Raw genomic sequence first — 19,324 nt, forward strand, 5'->3', positions numbered from 1 at the left:
GAATATGCAGTACTGTGCAGTACTTAACAATGCTACTTGCCGTAATCTCTCCCTGCACTAAGGTCAATATTTGTTAGGTCAATATTTGTTAGAAAAAATATGAGGCAAAATACAGAATATCTATGGATTTAAGTAGATATATTATTTATTTAAATAATCATTTTAATTGATGCACATGATTGGTTATTCTAGTAGTGCTTAAGAAATGCTATTAAATGACAATGTATTGTATTTTGCATTTTCAGTACACTGAAGAAAAAATTGGTAGTGCAGAAAAAACAGAGTTAGATGGTCACTTTGAGTCACTGTCCCTTCAAACAGACTCGGCTAAACAATGGACAGAAAAACTCTTGGCTGGTGCTGAGTCTGTACTTATTCCCAACCCAGGTAATTATTGGATTGGCCATTTGTTCGTTGGTAACTCTCAAACAGTAATATTTTTTACTAATTAATAAAAGGATTACATGGTTGAAGATGTTAACATCAATACAGCTACAGTACATATACAGTGTTTGTATTAATGATATACAGTACTGTTCTGTATTGTTGTTTTGCTGTGTAATTTGTAAGGTACATTTAAACTTAATATTTTTGTAAAATAACCCAAGTGCTTCATTTAAAAGTTATAATAAAAATATATTTAATAATGATGATTGTTATTGTTCTGTGTGTGTGACTTATATGTTTATTTTCTTTCAGGGAACAGAGTAGAAGATATGATCTTTGAAAAGATAGAAAAGCGCCGTCCAAATAGACTTAGTAACCTCGAATATTTAGGGTTGGACATGGTTCAAGCAGGAAATGAATTTGGTCCAGGAACAGCATATGGTAAGGGGGGTCCTGGTTGACCTCACTGCTCATAAGCTTTAAGTGAGCTCTGCTGATGGTCATCAGTGTGTTTTCATTCTTATTTTTTCTTTAGTCTGCTGTTCACAGTGAACTATATACAAGCTGATACTGATCACTTTCCAAAATGCCAAGATTTGAGTTTTTGATGCCTCCAGATATCTGACTGTACAGTACAGTATTTTGATTCAGTTTAGTTCCCAAATTAGCTATCTGCACATTAAGATACATACAGTACAGTACTGTACTTAGAAAATTATATACATGTACTGAATTAACAATTACAGATTGCACTAAAAGAAAATGCTGAACAGTTTTATCATATTCAATAATTTGCTTATACAGTACAGTACTAGGATGAAGACATTAATATTTTGCTTCTTCACATTGTAGAATTATATTCCAGTAATCACCTTATGAACAGGTTCTGCACTTCTGAAAGTTGGTGGGGCTGAGCAGCGGTTAGGTATGGTGGAAAGAGAGTTTGTGAGTAATGCTGTCCAGGGGTATGTACAGCCCATGAGAAAGTTCCTCGACACTGAAATGAAAACAATCACAAGGGAAAAGCGACTTCTTGAAACTAAACGGTAGGTGAACTTGAAACTTGCATCTTGATATTGTGATTGATTGAAACAACACAGTTGATAACTCTCTTTACAACCCAGGAATTGTAGCAGACTACAGTATAAGTTAAATGCAGTTGTAGATGAATTGAATATGCAGTACTCTACTGTTGAAAGATATTCATGTATTTCCCCAGTTACCAATATATTTTGGAAAACATTGTTTTAAAGTACAGGGGTATCTTTCTTTTAACCCCTTGTGTATGGGGTCTTCTTCTCTCTGCTGGATAAAATCATCTGACATCAGCCTAAAAAGTATTAAAAGTAGCATTCCCATAGTGAAAGGATTATTAGAGATAGTCTACTAACCCCTTGTTTAAGGGGCCCTGTTTGTACTGAATAAAATCATTTTGGCATCAGCCAAATAATGTATTAGAAGTAGTGTCCCTGTAGTGAGGGGGTTAGCAATAGAAAATAATAAATGTAACATACAATATTATGTTCTGAAGACCCATGGATCATTAACATTAACCTTTGAGATCTAAACTGCTGAGCCATCCTTTGTGTGAGCCTTCCTTTTTCCAGAGGGTTTGACATTTAGCAGAAGGATACTATCTTATCCAAGCACACAAGGCCAGATAGCAATTTTTGCAGCAAGCAGCATTTCTCATTCAGTCAATCAAGATACCATTTGATTCACAGGTTGACTTGAAGTTGAGCTTGTGTGATGTGACAGGAATAAACTGGAAAGATATTTTGGGGCCTGGTTCTGGAAGGAGTACACCATAGAAAACATTTGTCACAACAGTAAGAATAAAGATAGCATATTGAGTCTTGTGTTAGCTCTTTGTTCTGGTCACTTTTCAGTGTTGCAGTAAAAGGCTAAAAAGATTGAAAAACAGGGTAACTGAATTAATGCCACTCATCCACTTGGCACACCTAGCACACACGCTTGAAAAGGTTGATCAATTGAACAATTGATCAATCAATATCAGTTTTCTGTCAGCAATTAAGGACACCAGATACATTTTTGCGATACCCCTGAATCGGTTCTTCCTAATCACTAATATCTGATTTTTCCTTTATATTCTTATAAATTTTCAAAATCATACTTCTCCATAATTTCTCACTAAATTTTGTTGAAATTTATGTGTACTATAGGAAATCTATCCTCCTTGAATGTGAAATATAGATATTTCTAATTATCACTTTCGTATTGGGTGCATGAATATTTTTCCTACCTTACCATTTTTTCCTCCAAATATTTATAAAGATAAATCAGCAAATAATAAACCAAGCCAAATATAAAGACTTTCTGTTTGTTCAGCCATGCACAATATATTATTCTACTACAGTACTTAGTTTTTGTTTTATTAGATTCAGCCCATAAATGGCCGAGCCTTAGGGATTTGAGGGTAAGAAAAACTTGTTTCTGAGATACGGGCCAATAAAGGTGGCGTGAGAGCAACTCACGATTGTTCCTCACTCTCGCATGTTTGATGGGTAACTGACTCTCGTCTTGTTGTTAGCTAGCTGAGAAAAGTGCCAGATTATGATTTTTACCAAGTGATTGGTATTACTTTACACCAAAATAGTACAGTAGTACCCCGCTTAACGCGGTCAATAAAACCCACAGGGTACCGTGTTAAGTGAAAACCGCGCTAAGTGAACAACAGAACCTGTGGGATTAATTCCAATAGAAACTGGCCCGACCCCCAAACTCCACTTTTTGACGACACACAACTATGTTGTAGTAAAAATTTTATCTTAACTTTATGATGGTATGAAAAAACAAGTAATATAGAAGAGGTTAGGTTAGGAAAAATAAAGGTTAAGTTAGGAAAAATAAAGGTTAGGTTAGGAAAAATAAAAGTTATGTTGAACACTTACGTTAGTAGAAGAGATGGGTCGGCGTACGGGGATGGAGGCTGGTTCCGAGGCAGAGGGCAGGCTACTGGCCCTCAGGTGAGTCACCATCACTGTCACCCACACTTGTTATGGCCTCCCTGACAAATCCCTCAAAGTAATCTTCACTGTCTCTACCTCTGTCACTATCACTGGCTTGGGCTGGCTGTGGTGGGTTGCGGGCGAAGAACTCGGTTATGCTTTTTTGACGGCTGGTGTTTATGTTGTCTTGATGCACCCTGATGTACGGCTCCATAGCCTGCACCAGCCGGGTATGGAAGACTTCATAGCGGTCATCGTTATTGTCGCTGGAAAGGAAGGACTTCATTTTCTCTGCACACTCCATGGCACCCTTAATATCACTATGGCTTAAACTGTGTTCTTCGGAGAATGACGCACCTTCTTCTTCCTCTTCACTGACGTGATCTTCTTCCAACATCTTGTCGGCAGTCACTTCAGGATCTCTGATCACCTCCAGGATGTCTTCGTTGGTGGTCTCGGAGAAGCCTTCAGCTGTAATATTGTGCGCAGCGTCTCTGGCAAGGTCCACTGCTACTGCAACAGTCTGAACCTCATCAGTCACAGGTTCACTCCTCCTCTCACCTGGGATACCATGCAACACATGTCTCCAGGCGTGACGAATCGTAGCAATAGACAGCTGATCCCATGCCTCCACCAAGAAGTCTACAGCTTGTTTGACGTTAAACTTCTTCCAAAATTGTTTGACGAGAACTTCTTGAGTCGCCACCTCTTGTTCCTTGTCCTCGTCGCTTTTACTCTCGCTGTCGGTGTCACCCAGCTTACGCAACTCATCCTTGGTGTTGGTAGAGTCGTTCAGGAGCTTGAACTTCTTTGCAGAGTACGCAGCTTTCACATTGCAGATCAACTCCTGGTCCATGGGCTGGATTAATGACATAGTGTTGGGAGGAAGGAAGACCACTTTTACGTTGGGGTGACGATCCATAAGTAGGGGCGAGTGTCCAGGTGCGTTGTCAAGGAGCAACAAAATGTTGAATGGAACATTCTGTTGCTCACAGAATTTCTTCACGTCGGGAACAAAACAGCTGTCAAACCAGAAGAGGGACAGAGAAGAGGACATCCACGCCTTACGTGCGGTTAGCCAGTGGACATTAAGCTTGTTCATGTCCATATTCTTGTAGGCGTGCGGCTTGTGGGCTGTGTGAATCACCGATAACTTTGGCTTACAGGTACCGGAGGCATTGGTGGTAAACAGGACGGTGATGCGTTCCTTCTGCATCTTCCGGCCCCGAATCTTGCTGGCATTCTTTACAACGAAGGTCTTGGAAGGTAGCTTTTTCCAGAAAAGACCAGATTCGTCCATGTTAAACACCTGGTCGTCGGTGTACTGTCCTTCCTCCATAATCTCACGTAAGAACGGAGGAAAATCTCTAGCCGCCACACGGTCAGCACTCGCTTCCTCACCACCAATGTTGATGTTGGTGATCTTGTTCCTCTTCTTAAACCTATGCAGCCAACCAGAGGAAGCATTGAAGGGTTTGGGCTCTGCAATACCCAGCCTACGTGACACTGCTGTGTATAGTTCACGTGCGTACTCCTGCACTGAGCGCGTGTCCACCGCCATGTTGCGTCGCGCCTGACGAATCGAATAACTCGCCAGCAAATTTTCCACTTTTGCCAGCACCCTGTTCTGGCAATACTTGATCGTTGAAGCACCTGCAGACTTTGTGATTTTCATGTGCTCTTTGATCTTGGCTGCATCCTTCTTGATAGTGCGAATCGTAGATTCGTTGACGCCATGCTGGCGTGCGAGATCAACTTGCTGTGTTCCTTTCTCCAAATCTTGAATGATCTGGTATTTCACTTCGTAGCTTAGACCACGGCGTGTCTTCTTGGGCTTAGGGCGGCTGGGTCCAGGTAAGGAAAGGTCTCTCTCTGGTGGCGGTGATGGTCCGGCGGAAGCCATTTCACAGAACAATGGATTCACGTATACACGGAGTGGCCTGGAGGGATGAAACTGCCGTGGCTAGGTGAAGCGTCGTCTTTCCTCCCTCCCTCCCTCCCCCGGGTGGACACGTCATAATACTTTAGGCCATTTACAGCTTGCAGCAGAGGGGGGTAGGGATGTATGGCCAATCACAGTCCGATACGTCATATGACGTCAGTGATAATGCAACAGAGACATGCACTGCACAACCTAACCGCGCGCGGCTTGCCCAGGCGGAGGGAGGCGGGAGCAGGCGGGTGGGGCGATTCTAAAAATAGCGTCTCGAGCCGGACACTCACCGCGTATACGTGGAAAAAACCCGCTTTAAGTGAAAGTTCGGCTCTGGCGAGGCACCGCGTATACGGTAAAGCGCGCTAAGCGAAACCGCGTTAAGCGGGGTATTACTGTGTGTGTGTGTGTATATATATATATATATATATATATATATATATATATATATATATATATATATATATATATATATATATATATATATATATATATATATATATACACATATATACAGTGACCCCTCGGTTAACGAACTCAATCTGTTCCAGAAGGTCGTTCGTTAACCGAAACCATTGTTTCAATGGGTTTCGGGTAATTGGTTCCAGCTCACCGAAAATTTCCTAAATTCAACAAATATGGTAGAAAAGTTCACTTACTTTGAGGTGTGTATGTAGAAGGCTCCTGGATGATGATGATGATGATGGGAATTAGAATGGGGGTGGAGGAGAAGGAAGAAGAAAAGGCATTGGGGTGGAAGAGAAGTCACCCCATGGCACCATTTCATCCATAAAATTTTAGTTCTCTTGGTGTATCTCAAGATTATTTTCTTTAAATCAACACTGCACTGCATTATATATTGTCAATATGTAAAATATATTTCAAAATGACCATTAATTTGCTTGGAAACACAGAAAAAATGCGTTTAGTTGAAGAGAGTCTCAAGCAAGATGTTACCTACACTGAAAACAGAGAGAGACTAACGCCTGTCTGGTGTGTTAACAGGCTGGATGGCACACCAGAAACTAGTTTCTTTACCTTCAGTTATGTTCAATAGTTGTTAAAATGACTAAAAAAGTTAATATTAAACTTTTAAAATTATTGAATAGTATAAACTTCTTGATATTTACTAAAATAGTAAGGAATTTAAGCCCTAGAACCGATTAATGTATTGGCGGACTGATACTAAAGCTGATTGCCCGGTCAGTGCAAGCGAAAACATGTTGAGGTCGGTTCGTAAGAAATTCGTTAACCTAATTTTTGTTCGTTAACTGAATTTAAGATCCTTATGGAAGGCAGTTCGTTAACCGAAGTTTCGTTAACCGGTGTTAGGTTAGCGAGGATTATATATATTTATATATATATTATATATATATATATATATATATATTATATATACTTATATATATATATATATATATTTATATAGCTAAAATCTTGTGAGTGACTGAGTCTGTATGCTGATAACCACAGAAGAAGAAAACCACGAGAAGTTCCCAAAGCGCTTTTAGTGTAATTCACATCTTCAGGGGTGAGTACAGACTAGAGAAAGTAATACAAATCAGGGTGTATATATACAGAGGAGGAGGGTGAGACCAGGTCCACAATGGTCAGGTGGTATGACCTACTAATCTTTAAATAGCACACAGCGGTTGGTGGTCAGGTCAGATGGTCAAGTGACCGAGCCTTCTCACCTGATCACAAATCTTCTTAATTACAAAATTGTCCAGCTTGTACATGCAGTTACTCAAATTCATGTTGAATGCTTGGTGGTATGTTTAATAAGACTAGATTCTATGATGTTCCTACTGTCAGTTGACTTACATGGTAATATTGAGGAGGCATTATCCCAGTCAATGCCTCCTCCTCAATACTCCTCAATATTACCATAGTCAATTATTTAATATATTTTATATATATATATATTATATATATATATATATATATATATATATATATATATATATATATATATATATATATATATATATATATATATACACACACACACACACACACACACACACACACACACACACACACACAGTCTCTTGGCAGAAGAATTAAGGCACAAATTGGGCTGTGACTTTACTTTTAGCACAAATCGTTTTACCCTCAAGATAGGGATAAATTTTGATCAGAAATATTTAGTCACAATTCTAACGGCATCTGGAACCCTTAGGCGACAGCTGTCACATAGCAGCAACCGCTCAGTCTTTGTTTAAGTTGCGTGGGTGGAGGTTATTGTACCCATGTGAGCGCCACGTGCCGTGATTTTACGCCTGAGTTACAGTGCTTTATCGTGTGATTTCTGGGTCTTTAAGATGTCCAGGAGAGTTACTAAGCGTGAGGATGTTGCACAGGTGATTGGTTTATACAAGACTAATCATAGAGTTACTGAAATAGTTGAATTAACCGGTGTGTGCCGCCGGTCAGTGTAAAAATTCATCTCGGAGTTGCCTACTCCTAAACCCAGGTCTGGGCGACCACAGCTTAGGTCTCCTTGAACCAGGAAGGTGATTGCTAGGCAAGTTAATGCTAACCCTAAGCTCAAGGCACTGGAATTAAAGCAAGCTAACCCCGGACTCCTTGGTCACGTCTCCTTAAGGTAGGTGCAGCAGCTTCTTCATGACGATCTCGGTTATCGCGCCTACCCGACCACGCCGTAAGCCTCTGCTGACTGCTGCCCAGAAGGAGAAGAGGATCACTTTTGCAAAGAAGTACAGTGTCTGGTCCCTTCAGGAGTGGAGGAACGTCCTGTGGAGTGATGAAGCCATGTTTACAGTGAGTGGTTGTGGTCACGATAGGGTGTACTGCTGGCCAGACTCTGACCCGCTCGACCCCAGGTACACCGTCAAGACGGTCAACCATCCTGAATCAGTGATGGTATGGGGTTGTTTCACTTATTACGGTGTTGGTGAGTTGGTTGTGCTTGAAAAAAACATAAAAGTTAACCAGGGTGTGTACCTCGAGCTTCTCTGTGACGTTCTGCCTGAGTCGTTTGAGAAAACACGCGCCGACGTGTTCATGCAGGATGGTGCTCCCTGCCACACAGCCAAGTTGGTTACTTATTGGTTGGAGGATTGCCAGGTTTCATATTTTAAGGACTGGCCTGGCAATTCCCCCGACATCAACCCTATTGAGAACCTTTGGGGGCTCATGAAACGTCGCCTACGTGACCTCGACAGCTCGTCCGTCCCCAAGCTCACCACAGCAATTAAGCAACTGTGGGCCAATTTCACCCCACAGCACCTGCAAAACCTTGCAGAAATTGTTCCACAACGACTGAGAGAGGTGCTGGGAAACACAACAAAATACTAAGAGGGGTGGGTGAGTGTTATTTTCATTTTTTTATTGCCTTACCATGATTTTTTATTTTTTTTCCATGGTGTGCCTTAACTTTCCGCGTAGACTGTATATATATATATATATATATATATATATATATATATATATATACATATATATACAGTTGTACCCCACTTAACGCGGTCAATAGAACCCAGAGGGTCCCGTGTTAAGTGAAATCCGCGTTAAGTGAACAACAGAACATATGGGATTAATTCCAATAGAAACTGGCCCGACCCCCAAACTCCACTTTTTGAAGACACATAACTATGTTGTAGTAAAAATAACATCTTAATTTTATGATGGTACATGCACACAATTAATACTTAAGAGAAATAGAGAAATACAGTCGCCAAGTTAATGTCCATTCAAATAATGGACTCAACTCCCTCCCCTCTCACACTACACTGCCGGCTCTTCCCTCTCTGAGAAATTTTTGGGGGAAAACCACTAAATTTTAATAAATAATACCTCAAACTAAAGTTAGGATAATACAATTGACATTGCTGGATTCCTTGTAAGACCAGGAATATTTTGAATATAAATGTCATATATTTTGCACAAAAGATAACATAGTTACTCAGAAAATTTTTTTTATCTAAAATTTGTGTCTAATGCAAAATATATGATGTTTATATTCAAAATGATCACCAAATTATAAGAATTCCAGCAATGTAAATTATATTCTGGCGGGTAATTTGTATGAATTTTATGAGCTAAAACAGGCAGTCAGGCAGGGTGGCGGGTGGCGGGTGGGCAAATCTAAAAATAGCGTCTGGAGCCGGACAATCACCGCGTATATGTGGAAAAAATCCGTGTTAAGTGAAAGTTCAGCTCTGGCGAGGCACGCGTATATGATAAAAGCGTTAAGTGAAGCGTTAAGTGAGGTATATATATATATATATATATATATATATATATATATATATATATATATATATATATATATATATATATATATATATATATATATATATACACACACACACACATACACAGTCATGCGCTGGTTAACGTCCGACTGAACAACGTCCGATCGCGTATACGTCCGTGCACACACACTCGATGATCCTCCCCATACTGGTCAGCTATTATGTGTTAAAGGAATATGCTTCCTTACTTAGGCTTTTCTAAGCATTTGCCTACAGGTGTAATGTTAACCTACATCTATTGAGGATAAAATCTTTCACCTACAAATTGACAATAACTCATTTGCTGTAATCAGACATATCTAGTTGCCTCAACAATTGCAACCCCAGTTGCAATTTCAAATTCTGTGTCATTACTAAGGAATAATGAAGTCTCTGGTGCACTCTAAGATTAAGAGAGAAAACGGAGGACTCAGGCGTCCTGAGCAAGAGAAAACGGACTCCTATGATGGGGGGCACAAGCACTCACACGTGCCACTCATACTGACAGACTTGACACTCACTTACTAAAGTTTTACCAATCATTAGTTGTGTACGTTATCTAGTGAATATTGTACAGTACAAGTACACTGCAATTCAGTGGTCCCTCGGTTAACAATGGACCTAAGTGCAAACCTGTACTGTTTCATGTACTAAAATTGTTATGTCTATTGCAAATATAGATTGCTTATACAGGTTTTCAAATAAATCACTATCTTAAAAAAAGCCCAGCAATTTAAGTTATATTCACCCAGGTCGTTTGGGTGGCAAATTATGAGAAGAGCTTAGTCACTCTTAAGGAATGATAAATAAACATGCAGGCCTTCAGCACCAACTGTCAAATCATATCTCAAATAAGTAAACAAACTCCAGAAACTCTGTCACCTCACCTCACGCTTCCCCCCTGTTTTCCCCCTCTTCCCACGCTCACTGGCTACCTCCCTCCTTGTGTTCCCAGACAAAAGATTGGTGATAATTTTATGCTTTAAGGTGTTTAGTTTATATAACATCTCAGACTGAAGTTAGGATAATATAATTTGCATTGCTGAAATCCTTGCAAGACAGAGATTAATTTTAATATAAACGTCATATATTTTGCTCGAGATAAAAATTGTAGTACATTAGTGTACAATACTGTAGTACTTTTTATAATATAAAGTTTTTCAACTGTATTTTTGGGTAGATTCACATAAATTTCTTCATTTATTTTCATCCATTTACATGCACACACCAAACTTAAAGAAACTTAAGAGAAATACTGTAAATGACTTTAGTGCAAAGCTGGAGCGCACATGTACTAATTTGATTATGGTACTAAAATTGTTATGTCTAGTGCAAATTATAGGTTGTTTATATTTAAATAAATCAACATTTTACAAGAATCCCACCAATGTAAATTATATTCACCCAGGTCATTTCACTGGCCTTTTATAGGAGAGAAGCTTAGTCACTTAAGAACTGATAAATATACACGCGTTAGACCTGGGCCTGTGCCAACTGTCAAACCGCTCCGCTCCCCTCCCCCCACGCTCCCTCGCTCGCTCCCACCCTCTCCCCCATCTGCCCAGCGTTGTTGGAATCCTTGTAAAACAGTTAATAATTTTAATATAAATGTCATGTATTTTGCACAAGAGATAAAAATTAATCACCTGTATCACATTACAGTAGTGATTTAAGAGTAAAAGTGTATATGTGCGTATATAGTATTCCACATACATGTAAGTGTAAATACAAAGTTTATATGATCGGACAACGTCCTTTTTGGTTAACGTCAATTGAACCTGCGGAGTACCGCGTAAAATGTGAAACTCGTAAATGAAATAACAGAACATATGGGATTAATTAAAATAGAGACTGGGCCGACCCCCAAACTCCACTTTTTCCGACACAATACCAACACAATACCTATGTTGTAGTAAAAATAACATCTTAAATATTAATTGTGTGTCCATACCATCATAAAATTAAGATGTTATTTTTACTACAACGTAGGTATTGTGTTTTTTCCCAAACATTTCTCAGAGAGGGAGGAGCCAGCGAGCGTGGGAAGAGGGGGGGGGGAGTTGAGTCCATTATTTGAATGGAAATTAACCTGGTGACTGTATTTTTCTTAAATATTAATTGTGTGTCCATACCATCATAAAATTAAGAGAAATACAGTCACCAGGTTAATGTCCATTCAAATAATGGACTCAACTGTGGCTCCTCCCTCTCTGAGAAATGTTTGGGAAAAAACACTAGGCTTACATGTTTAGTAATAAATAATACCTCAGACTAAAGTTAGGATAATATAATTGACATTGCTGGATTCCTGGCAAGACCAGGAATATTTTGAATATAAACGTCATATATTTTGCCTAAAAGATAAAATTTTGGCTCTTTGTAATGAAAATTCTTACATTAGATCTATAATTTGTATGTCTAATGCAAATTCCATGATGTTTATATTTAAAATAATTACAATCTTATAAGAATTCCAGCAATGTAAATTATATTCTGGCCAGGTAATTTGTACAAATTTTATGAGCTAAAACAAATATCTTAAGTAAATAAACAAATTATACTTCACCCAGACACTATCTGTCAATCAAAATACCCCCCCCCCCCCCCCCCCCCTCTTCCCACGCTCGCTGGGTCCCTCCCTCCCTCCCTACCCCCCCACCTTCCCTCCCTACCAGAGAAGTGTTTGGGTGAAAACACTAGGCTTACACGTTTAGTAATTAATAATACCTCAGACTAAAGTTAGGATAATATAATTGACATTGCTGGATTCCTTGCAAGACCTTAAATATTTTGAATATAAACTTCATATATTTTGCACAAAAGATAAAATTTTGGCTCTTTCTAATGAAAATTCTTACACTAGATCTAAAATTTGTATGTCTAATGCAAATTCCATGATGTTTTTATTTAAAATAATCACAATCTTATAAGAATTCCAGCAATGTAAATTATATTCTGGCCGGGTAATTTGTATGAATTTTATGAGCTAAAACAAATGTCTTCAGTAAATAAACAAATTATACTTCACCCACATAAATGACCAAATTTACCGCGTAAATCAAGCATTTCAATTCTGGCAAGGCACCGCATAAATGACAAAACGCTTAAACCAAAACCGCGTAAATCCAGACTCAACTTTATATATATTCCGTTAGTTTTGGCTGGTTGTTCCTATTGAGACCCCGTGAGCCTACCCCAATAACCACACCTTCGCCACCATTTTATTACCTTAAAATTGAATATCGTAATACATAAGTAGCTACCCTAGCTGTGTTGAGTTAGTTGAGCTGCAGATCTATGCGACATTCAGTGACTGTTGACTCATAGTCAATATCTGCGATCGTTGTCGGCTTTGGGGCCAAAGATCTCATTCCCCTGAGGCAGAGCAATGCAGACCTAAGCAGAGAGAAGGACAGTCGACTTCTCAACCAGTCTGTGGCGTAACTTTTGGGCTGCTGCTTCCGTTCAGATAACACCTCCGCGAGTCTTGCATAGAAACATCTTGCACTTGGTCCCATCCCACCAGTTGTTGTGAAAACCAGAAGAGTGAAGCTGCCCTGATCAACTTTCAGAATTCTCTCCCCATATACCCTGATCTTGTCATTCTCGTTCCTCCTGTGTGTAGCATCGAGCGCTAGGTTACGGTGACATGCGGCTAGGGGATCGAAAATCCTTATGTCAAAGAAGGCTCGCTGTCCCTGCGTCCAGAATCCTCGGGCACTGACATCTACATGGGCTTCGTTGGATACTACTACTACTTTGCTGTCACTCGGAATCGAGTACGGTATGACGATCTTCCAGCTTTGTGCACAATGATATGAGTTATTAAGGATGTCACCTAGGCTGGTGAGTTTTAAGATGACTGAAGAGGCCGATATGGGACTGGCAGGGTCGTTCACAGATTTTGCACATGTGGATGGCTCCATCTAGTGCGGGAGGAGCGGCGGCAGGGTCTCTGGCATTGGCGCTTGTCTGTCTCGGTTTGCAGTCGGGCTACATCGAAAGTATTCACACTTTGTGTGGTGCTCCTTGAAGCGTTACAGTGTGGAGTAATCGTCTTCCAGGTGAGAGGGTTGAATTGGCACTTTTTCAGGTTTGTCTTAAGACTATCTTTTATATCTTTTCACTTGCCCGCCAGCATTATGTTTATTCTTGTTAGGTGACTGTAAAGTAGTTGCTTTGGCAGTCTACTGTCGTCCATGCGGGTAACATGGCCAGTCCAATGTAGTTGTTTGAAGATAATGGTAGCCTTGATGCTCCTACAGTTGGTGTCAGCGATAATACTGACATTTGTTCTCGTCTTCCCAGCGAACTCGGAGGATTGAGAGTAGACTACATTGGTGAAAGTTTTCAATTGACTTGAGGTGCCTCCTGTATATGACCCATGTCTCGCTGCCATATAGCAGGGAGGGGAGGACCACTGCTTGATAATTTCAGCTCCCTACAGCTGAAGACATGGGTACGGAGTCTGCCAAAATGCTTGAAATGCACATCTGATCCGATGTTGAATGTCTTCATTGATGCCCGCGGTGGTGGACAGGTGGGAAGTTGAGATACTGAAAGCGGGTAACATTAGTGAGGGTAGTACCATTAAGCTGGATGGATGGTGGAGTTGTGGCTGAACCAGGGGCAGGCTGAAAGAGAATTCGAGTTTTACGTACATTCACCTCAAGGGTGAAGTGTGCTTACGCATCTGCATAGGTGTTCAGGATCTCCTGTAGGTTACGTTCAGCGTGAGCGACAAGGGTGATGTTGTGTGCATACTGAAGTTTTGTAATGGAAGCTGCCGACACCTTTGTTCCTGCCCGGAATTGTCTTATTTTGAAAAGATAATTCATTCGGTACTCTATGTCCACCCTGCCAGCTAAATTGGCACTGGCACGAGTAAGGAAGGAAGCAAAGAAAATGGAAAAGAGAGTTGGTGCCAGTACACATCCTTGTCTTACCTTTATTTGGATGGGGAAGAACTCAGACTGGGTGCCATTGTGCAGAACACTGCCTTTCATGCCATATTGGAGTTGCCTCACAATGGCGATGAATTTTGGTGGAAAGCCAAAATGGCTGAGGGTCCACCAAAGGGCTTCCTTGTTGACCGAGTCAACGGCTTTATTACGTCGATGAAGGCCATGTACAGGGCACGACGCTGTTCTCTGCTCTTTTCCTGTATCTGGCAGGCAGCAAAGCTCATGTCAGTGGTGCCTCGTAATGGTCTAATGCTTCATTGAGATTCTGGGAGTAATTATTCCGCCTCAGGAAGAAGTCTGTTTAGGAGGACTCGGGCGATAATCTTGCCAGCTACAGACAGCAGCGTGATCCCACAGTCTGACTGGTCTCCTTTGTTCTTATAAATATTGACGATGGAGGCGTCATAAAGAGCTTGGGGGGATTTCCTCCTTTTCCATATATTCTCCAGGAGAGAGTGGAGAAGGTTGGTAAGCAGAGGTCCTCCTGCTTTATACGCCTGGGCTGGGATTCCATCAGGCCCTGAGGCTTTGTTAGTTTTCATCTGCTTGATGGCAGTAGCTACCTCATCCAGGGATGAAGGATAGCTGAGATGGGTCAGCTCTGGATGCTGAGGGACCTGCTAGGTAGTCAGGACATCCACATCAGTGTTTCGGTTGAGCAGCAAATGGTAGTGCTGTTTCCAGCGCTTACGGATGCCTTCCTCGTCATTAATTAGGGAGTTGCCATCGAATGAGAGGAAGGGGGCTGTGCCATGAGTCAATGGCCCATAGAATGTTTTAGTGGAATTGAAAAACTCGCACATCTTGCGTTGATCGGCAAATTTTTGTGTTTCTCATGCTTTATTTTTAAACCAGTCGTTCTTTAGATTGCGAAGTTCGCCCTGGGCCTCAATTTCTTCTTGCAGAAGGTATCAGCTTTGGTCCAAGACTAAGGGTTGTTCTGCCAGTCTCTTAAAGCAGCACGTTTATCATCGACGAGTATATTGATATCCTGGGTCATTTTCATCAAACTAGTCCTGGTGTGTTCTTTCGATCTGGCCGAGTGTCTCTCTGCATGTTTTTGTCATGACAGTGTCGAGAATACTCCATTCGGCACTGGGATTTGGGTTGTTTTTTGTCAGGTTGCTATCAGCCCATATTCGAGCTGCTCTCTGAAAGCATGTGCTACCGCTGGATCCTGTAGACGTAGGCTGGGTGTGGGTAACTGTAGGTAGGATGGGTGTGGGTGACAGTGTAGGCTGGGTGTGGGTGACTGTGTAGGCTGGGTGTGGGTAACTGTAGGTAGGCTGGGTGTGGGTAACTGTAGGTAGGCTGAATGTGTGTAACTGTAGGTAGGCTGGGTGTGGGTAACTGTAGGTAGGCTGAGTGAGTGTAAATGTAGGTAGGCTGGGTGTGGGTAACTGTAGGTAGGCTGGGTTTGGGTGGCTGTGTGTAAGCTGGGTGTAGGTAACTGTAGGTAGGTTGGGCTTAGGTGGCTGGGTGTGGGTGACTGTAGGTAAACTGGGTTTGAGTGGATGTGGGTAGGTGACTATGGGCTATAGTATTTATAGATATGAGTTGAGACCTAAGGTGAAGTGGAAGGGCACTGTAGATGGTAAGTTTTTGTTTGAGAAATGTGTTCAAGCTTACTGTTGGACCATTTATGTAGAATATGTAATGCTATATTTTTATGGAAGTTTTTTGTTAAGATTCTGTATTTGATATAGTGCATCAGTTACAAAAAAATATTGAATAGATATTATACATCTAGAATAATTTGTATTTACACCAATTTTTTTTTCAATGAAAGAGGTTGCATGTCAAGAATATTATATGTACACTCGCAACAAAAAGTATCGGTGCATACTGTAGTGTGAACAATTTGAGACCAGTGATGATAGGTATTGGGAAAGGCGAGTTGTTCCATCCGTATGTTGGCAGCCCTGATTGTCAGCCATATGGCAACACCTAGTGGGGGAGCGGTTATGAGGATACACTTACCAACCTTCCCGACATATCACAGTGTATACGTATCGTTTCGGAACTCGTTGATCTCACCCTGCACCGATACTTTTTGGTGCGAGTGTACATGTACCCTCGATATACAAATGGTTTAGGTAAAAAAAAATTAAGAGAATTTTCAAATCTCAAATACAGTAGAGCGTCGATATAACACGAGATACAATCCAAAAGAGGTTGCTTTAAACCGAATTCGCACTAAATCGAAGTGTTGTTTCAATGGAATAATTTAGTTTGGTACTTACGAGAAACACAAAATACTAAAAAGACTTAGAGTCTACCCAGATGCACCTCAGCCCATCTCCTAGAATTAAAAAAAACATGGTTTTTTTGTAGTATTATGTTAAAACAAACACTCATAAATCAACACAGCTAAAATTAAGGGATGCAAAATGGTCTGTTTACTGGCTGGGAGGATTGGGGGTGGATATGTTTGACAGTGGATGCCAAGGTCTAGTGCTTATTTATTTATCTGTCCTTAAGAGTGACTTTAAGTTTTTTTCTTGTAAAATGTCACTAAACTGACATGGGAGAATATAATTAACATTGTTGGAATTCTTATAAGATAGTGATTAATTTGAATATGAACATGCTATAGCTTACATTAGACATACAAATTTTATTTCTAATTTAAGAATTTTATTACAAAGAGCAAAAATTTTTATCTCTTGTGCAAAATATGACATTTATATTCAAATTATTCACTGTCTTGCAAGGATTTTAGCAATACAAATTATATTCTCCTAACTTTAGTCTTTGATATTATATAAGATAAAAACTTTAAGCCTAAAACACCAAACCCTGGCTGGGAAGATGGGGGGTGACAGTGACATGTTTGACAGTTGGCTATAAAGGTTTAGTGAAGTATTTATTTGTTTATTTATGTCCTTTAGATTGAGTTTTTTTTTTTTTTTAAATGTCACAGAAGTGACCAGGGAGAATATAATTTACATTGCTGGAATTCTTATAAGCTCGTGATTAATTTGAATATAATCAAGCTATAGTTTGCATTAAACAAAAATTTTAGTAATCATTTAGTACATTATTTTGAGTACATGTACAGTACAGCTTTGCCCTTAGGACAGTGTAGGTGTCCAGAGAAACATTAGGTGCAAAATTTTAAATATGATGCTCCAGATTGACTCGCTCAAAATAGGAAAGATTCGCTTTAGATTATAACATTGTCCTTAATTGTGGGTGTCGCTGTAAATCAATAATCTTAAATTGAATTGCTTCAAATTGACATTTTGCTGTAACAGAACAAATAGGAAAAATAGGGTTTGATTCCCCAGTGTTAAAAATACAGTGGGGTCGGGATATATCACGAGCAAATGACGCATTTGTTTGTCATGGCGGTACATTTTAAATATTTCCTGCCCGATTTCCCTCGTGAAATAAAAAAAATTATCGCTATATATAGGAAAATGTCAATAATTTTGGTAGCCCCGATATAAAAAAACCGTTATATAAAGTCGCGATATATCCCGACCCTGCTGTACCCCAATATCATACCCCAAAAACACTGATTCACAAATAACAATAAAACCTTCATAAGTTATGATAAATAGTATACAACTAATAAAACTTATATAAATTGGACTTTAACATATCAGAATTCAATTTTTTCGGACTCTGAGGTGCTCTGATCACCGGAAATACTAGAGAAAAAAAAGGGGGGTCGGAGATTAAATAAAAAATCTGATGAAATGAACCACACTTACTGAATACTGTACAGTGGTCTAATCAGATTTGTTAAAGGCCTACTGAGAACTAAGACATATTCTCATATGATTGGCCTCTTATGGTTTTCATCAAGATGCATCTTCAGTAATGGAGAAAAATACAATACTGTATGTAATTTGTAATATAACTCAAAAATAAAAGGATAGGCTGTATCACAAGGTTGTTTACCCAGATGTGTTCGTGTGAGCTTTCAGTAGACTATACACTGTATAGTACTGTATTCAATATGAAGGTACCTTCTTGAAAATTTTATTTACTACCTTTAAGTGTTATACGATGACTCAGTTTGGCTACTTGGACTCTTTGACAAATGATTAATGAATAAACCATGATACTTATATGCAGATGCATAATTAATACTTTACACTTCAGTATTACTTATTAAGTGATGATTCATACACTGCAATAGTATTTATTAAGTGGTGATAAATACACAACTGTACTGTACTAATTTACTAAGTGTTTAAGACAGACATTGTGGTAAGCCGATCAGTTGTTTGCTCTTTGTAAACAATGACTTATGGTGTTCAGTGTGGGATTCCTTTTTCAGGAAAGCTGATTCTTTTAGGATAATATTTTATCAACCTGGCACCAAATGATCCAAAATTATATGGTAATTGTGGTGGAATTGCATAAAGAAGTGTTAAAGGAATCTTGTGGGAGAGATGGGGAGAGAGCCACCCACCCATGCTACCCCAATGCCAGCTGCTCCCAGATAAACACTTGCTTTCCACATACAATATTACACTTAATTGTTTTTATTTTTATCTTTATAGTACTGTACAGTATACAGTTTTCTCTTTATTTGTAAGACAAATTCTGTGGTTACTCACATATGACACTTTACAATAAATACCACTCATCTCGGTGACAACCAGACTTACATGTCTGATTTTCAACCCAGAGAATTGTTTCATATTTTTTTTTATTGTTGATGTAATTCTTTTAATAACCTTGTTAGTATACACTTAAAGACCTTAGTTGTTGAAGTGCAGTAATAACATAACTGATTTTCTTTGAACACTTCAGATAAGCAGTGTTATCACCAACTTTCCCCCCCCCCCATATATT

At 39.6% G+C, this 19,324-nt stretch overlaps 1 protein-coding gene across 1 annotated transcript; it reads left to right on the top strand.

Annotated features, from left to right (window-relative positions):
* Positions 1-221: 221 nt before the first annotated feature.
* Positions 222-1,462, top strand: LOC121863904 (endophilin-B1-like). The gene is made up of 3 exons (XM_042362817.1): positions 222-387; positions 700-828; positions 1,271-1,462. Exons 1-3 carry the CDS (start codon positions 222-224, stop codon positions 1,435-1,437), a joined length of 462 nt encoding a protein of 153 aa, XP_042218751.1. The 3' UTR covers positions 1,438-1,462.
* Positions 1,463-19,324: the final 17,862 nt, after the last annotated feature.

The sequence above is a fragment of the Homarus americanus genome, unplaced genomic scaffold (genome assembly GCF_018991925.1).
Source record: "Homarus americanus isolate GMGI-L3 unplaced genomic scaffold, GMGI_Hamer_2.0 scaffold48354, whole genome shotgun sequence".
Lineage (NCBI taxonomy): Eukaryota > Metazoa > Arthropoda > Malacostraca > Decapoda > Nephropidae > Homarus > Homarus americanus.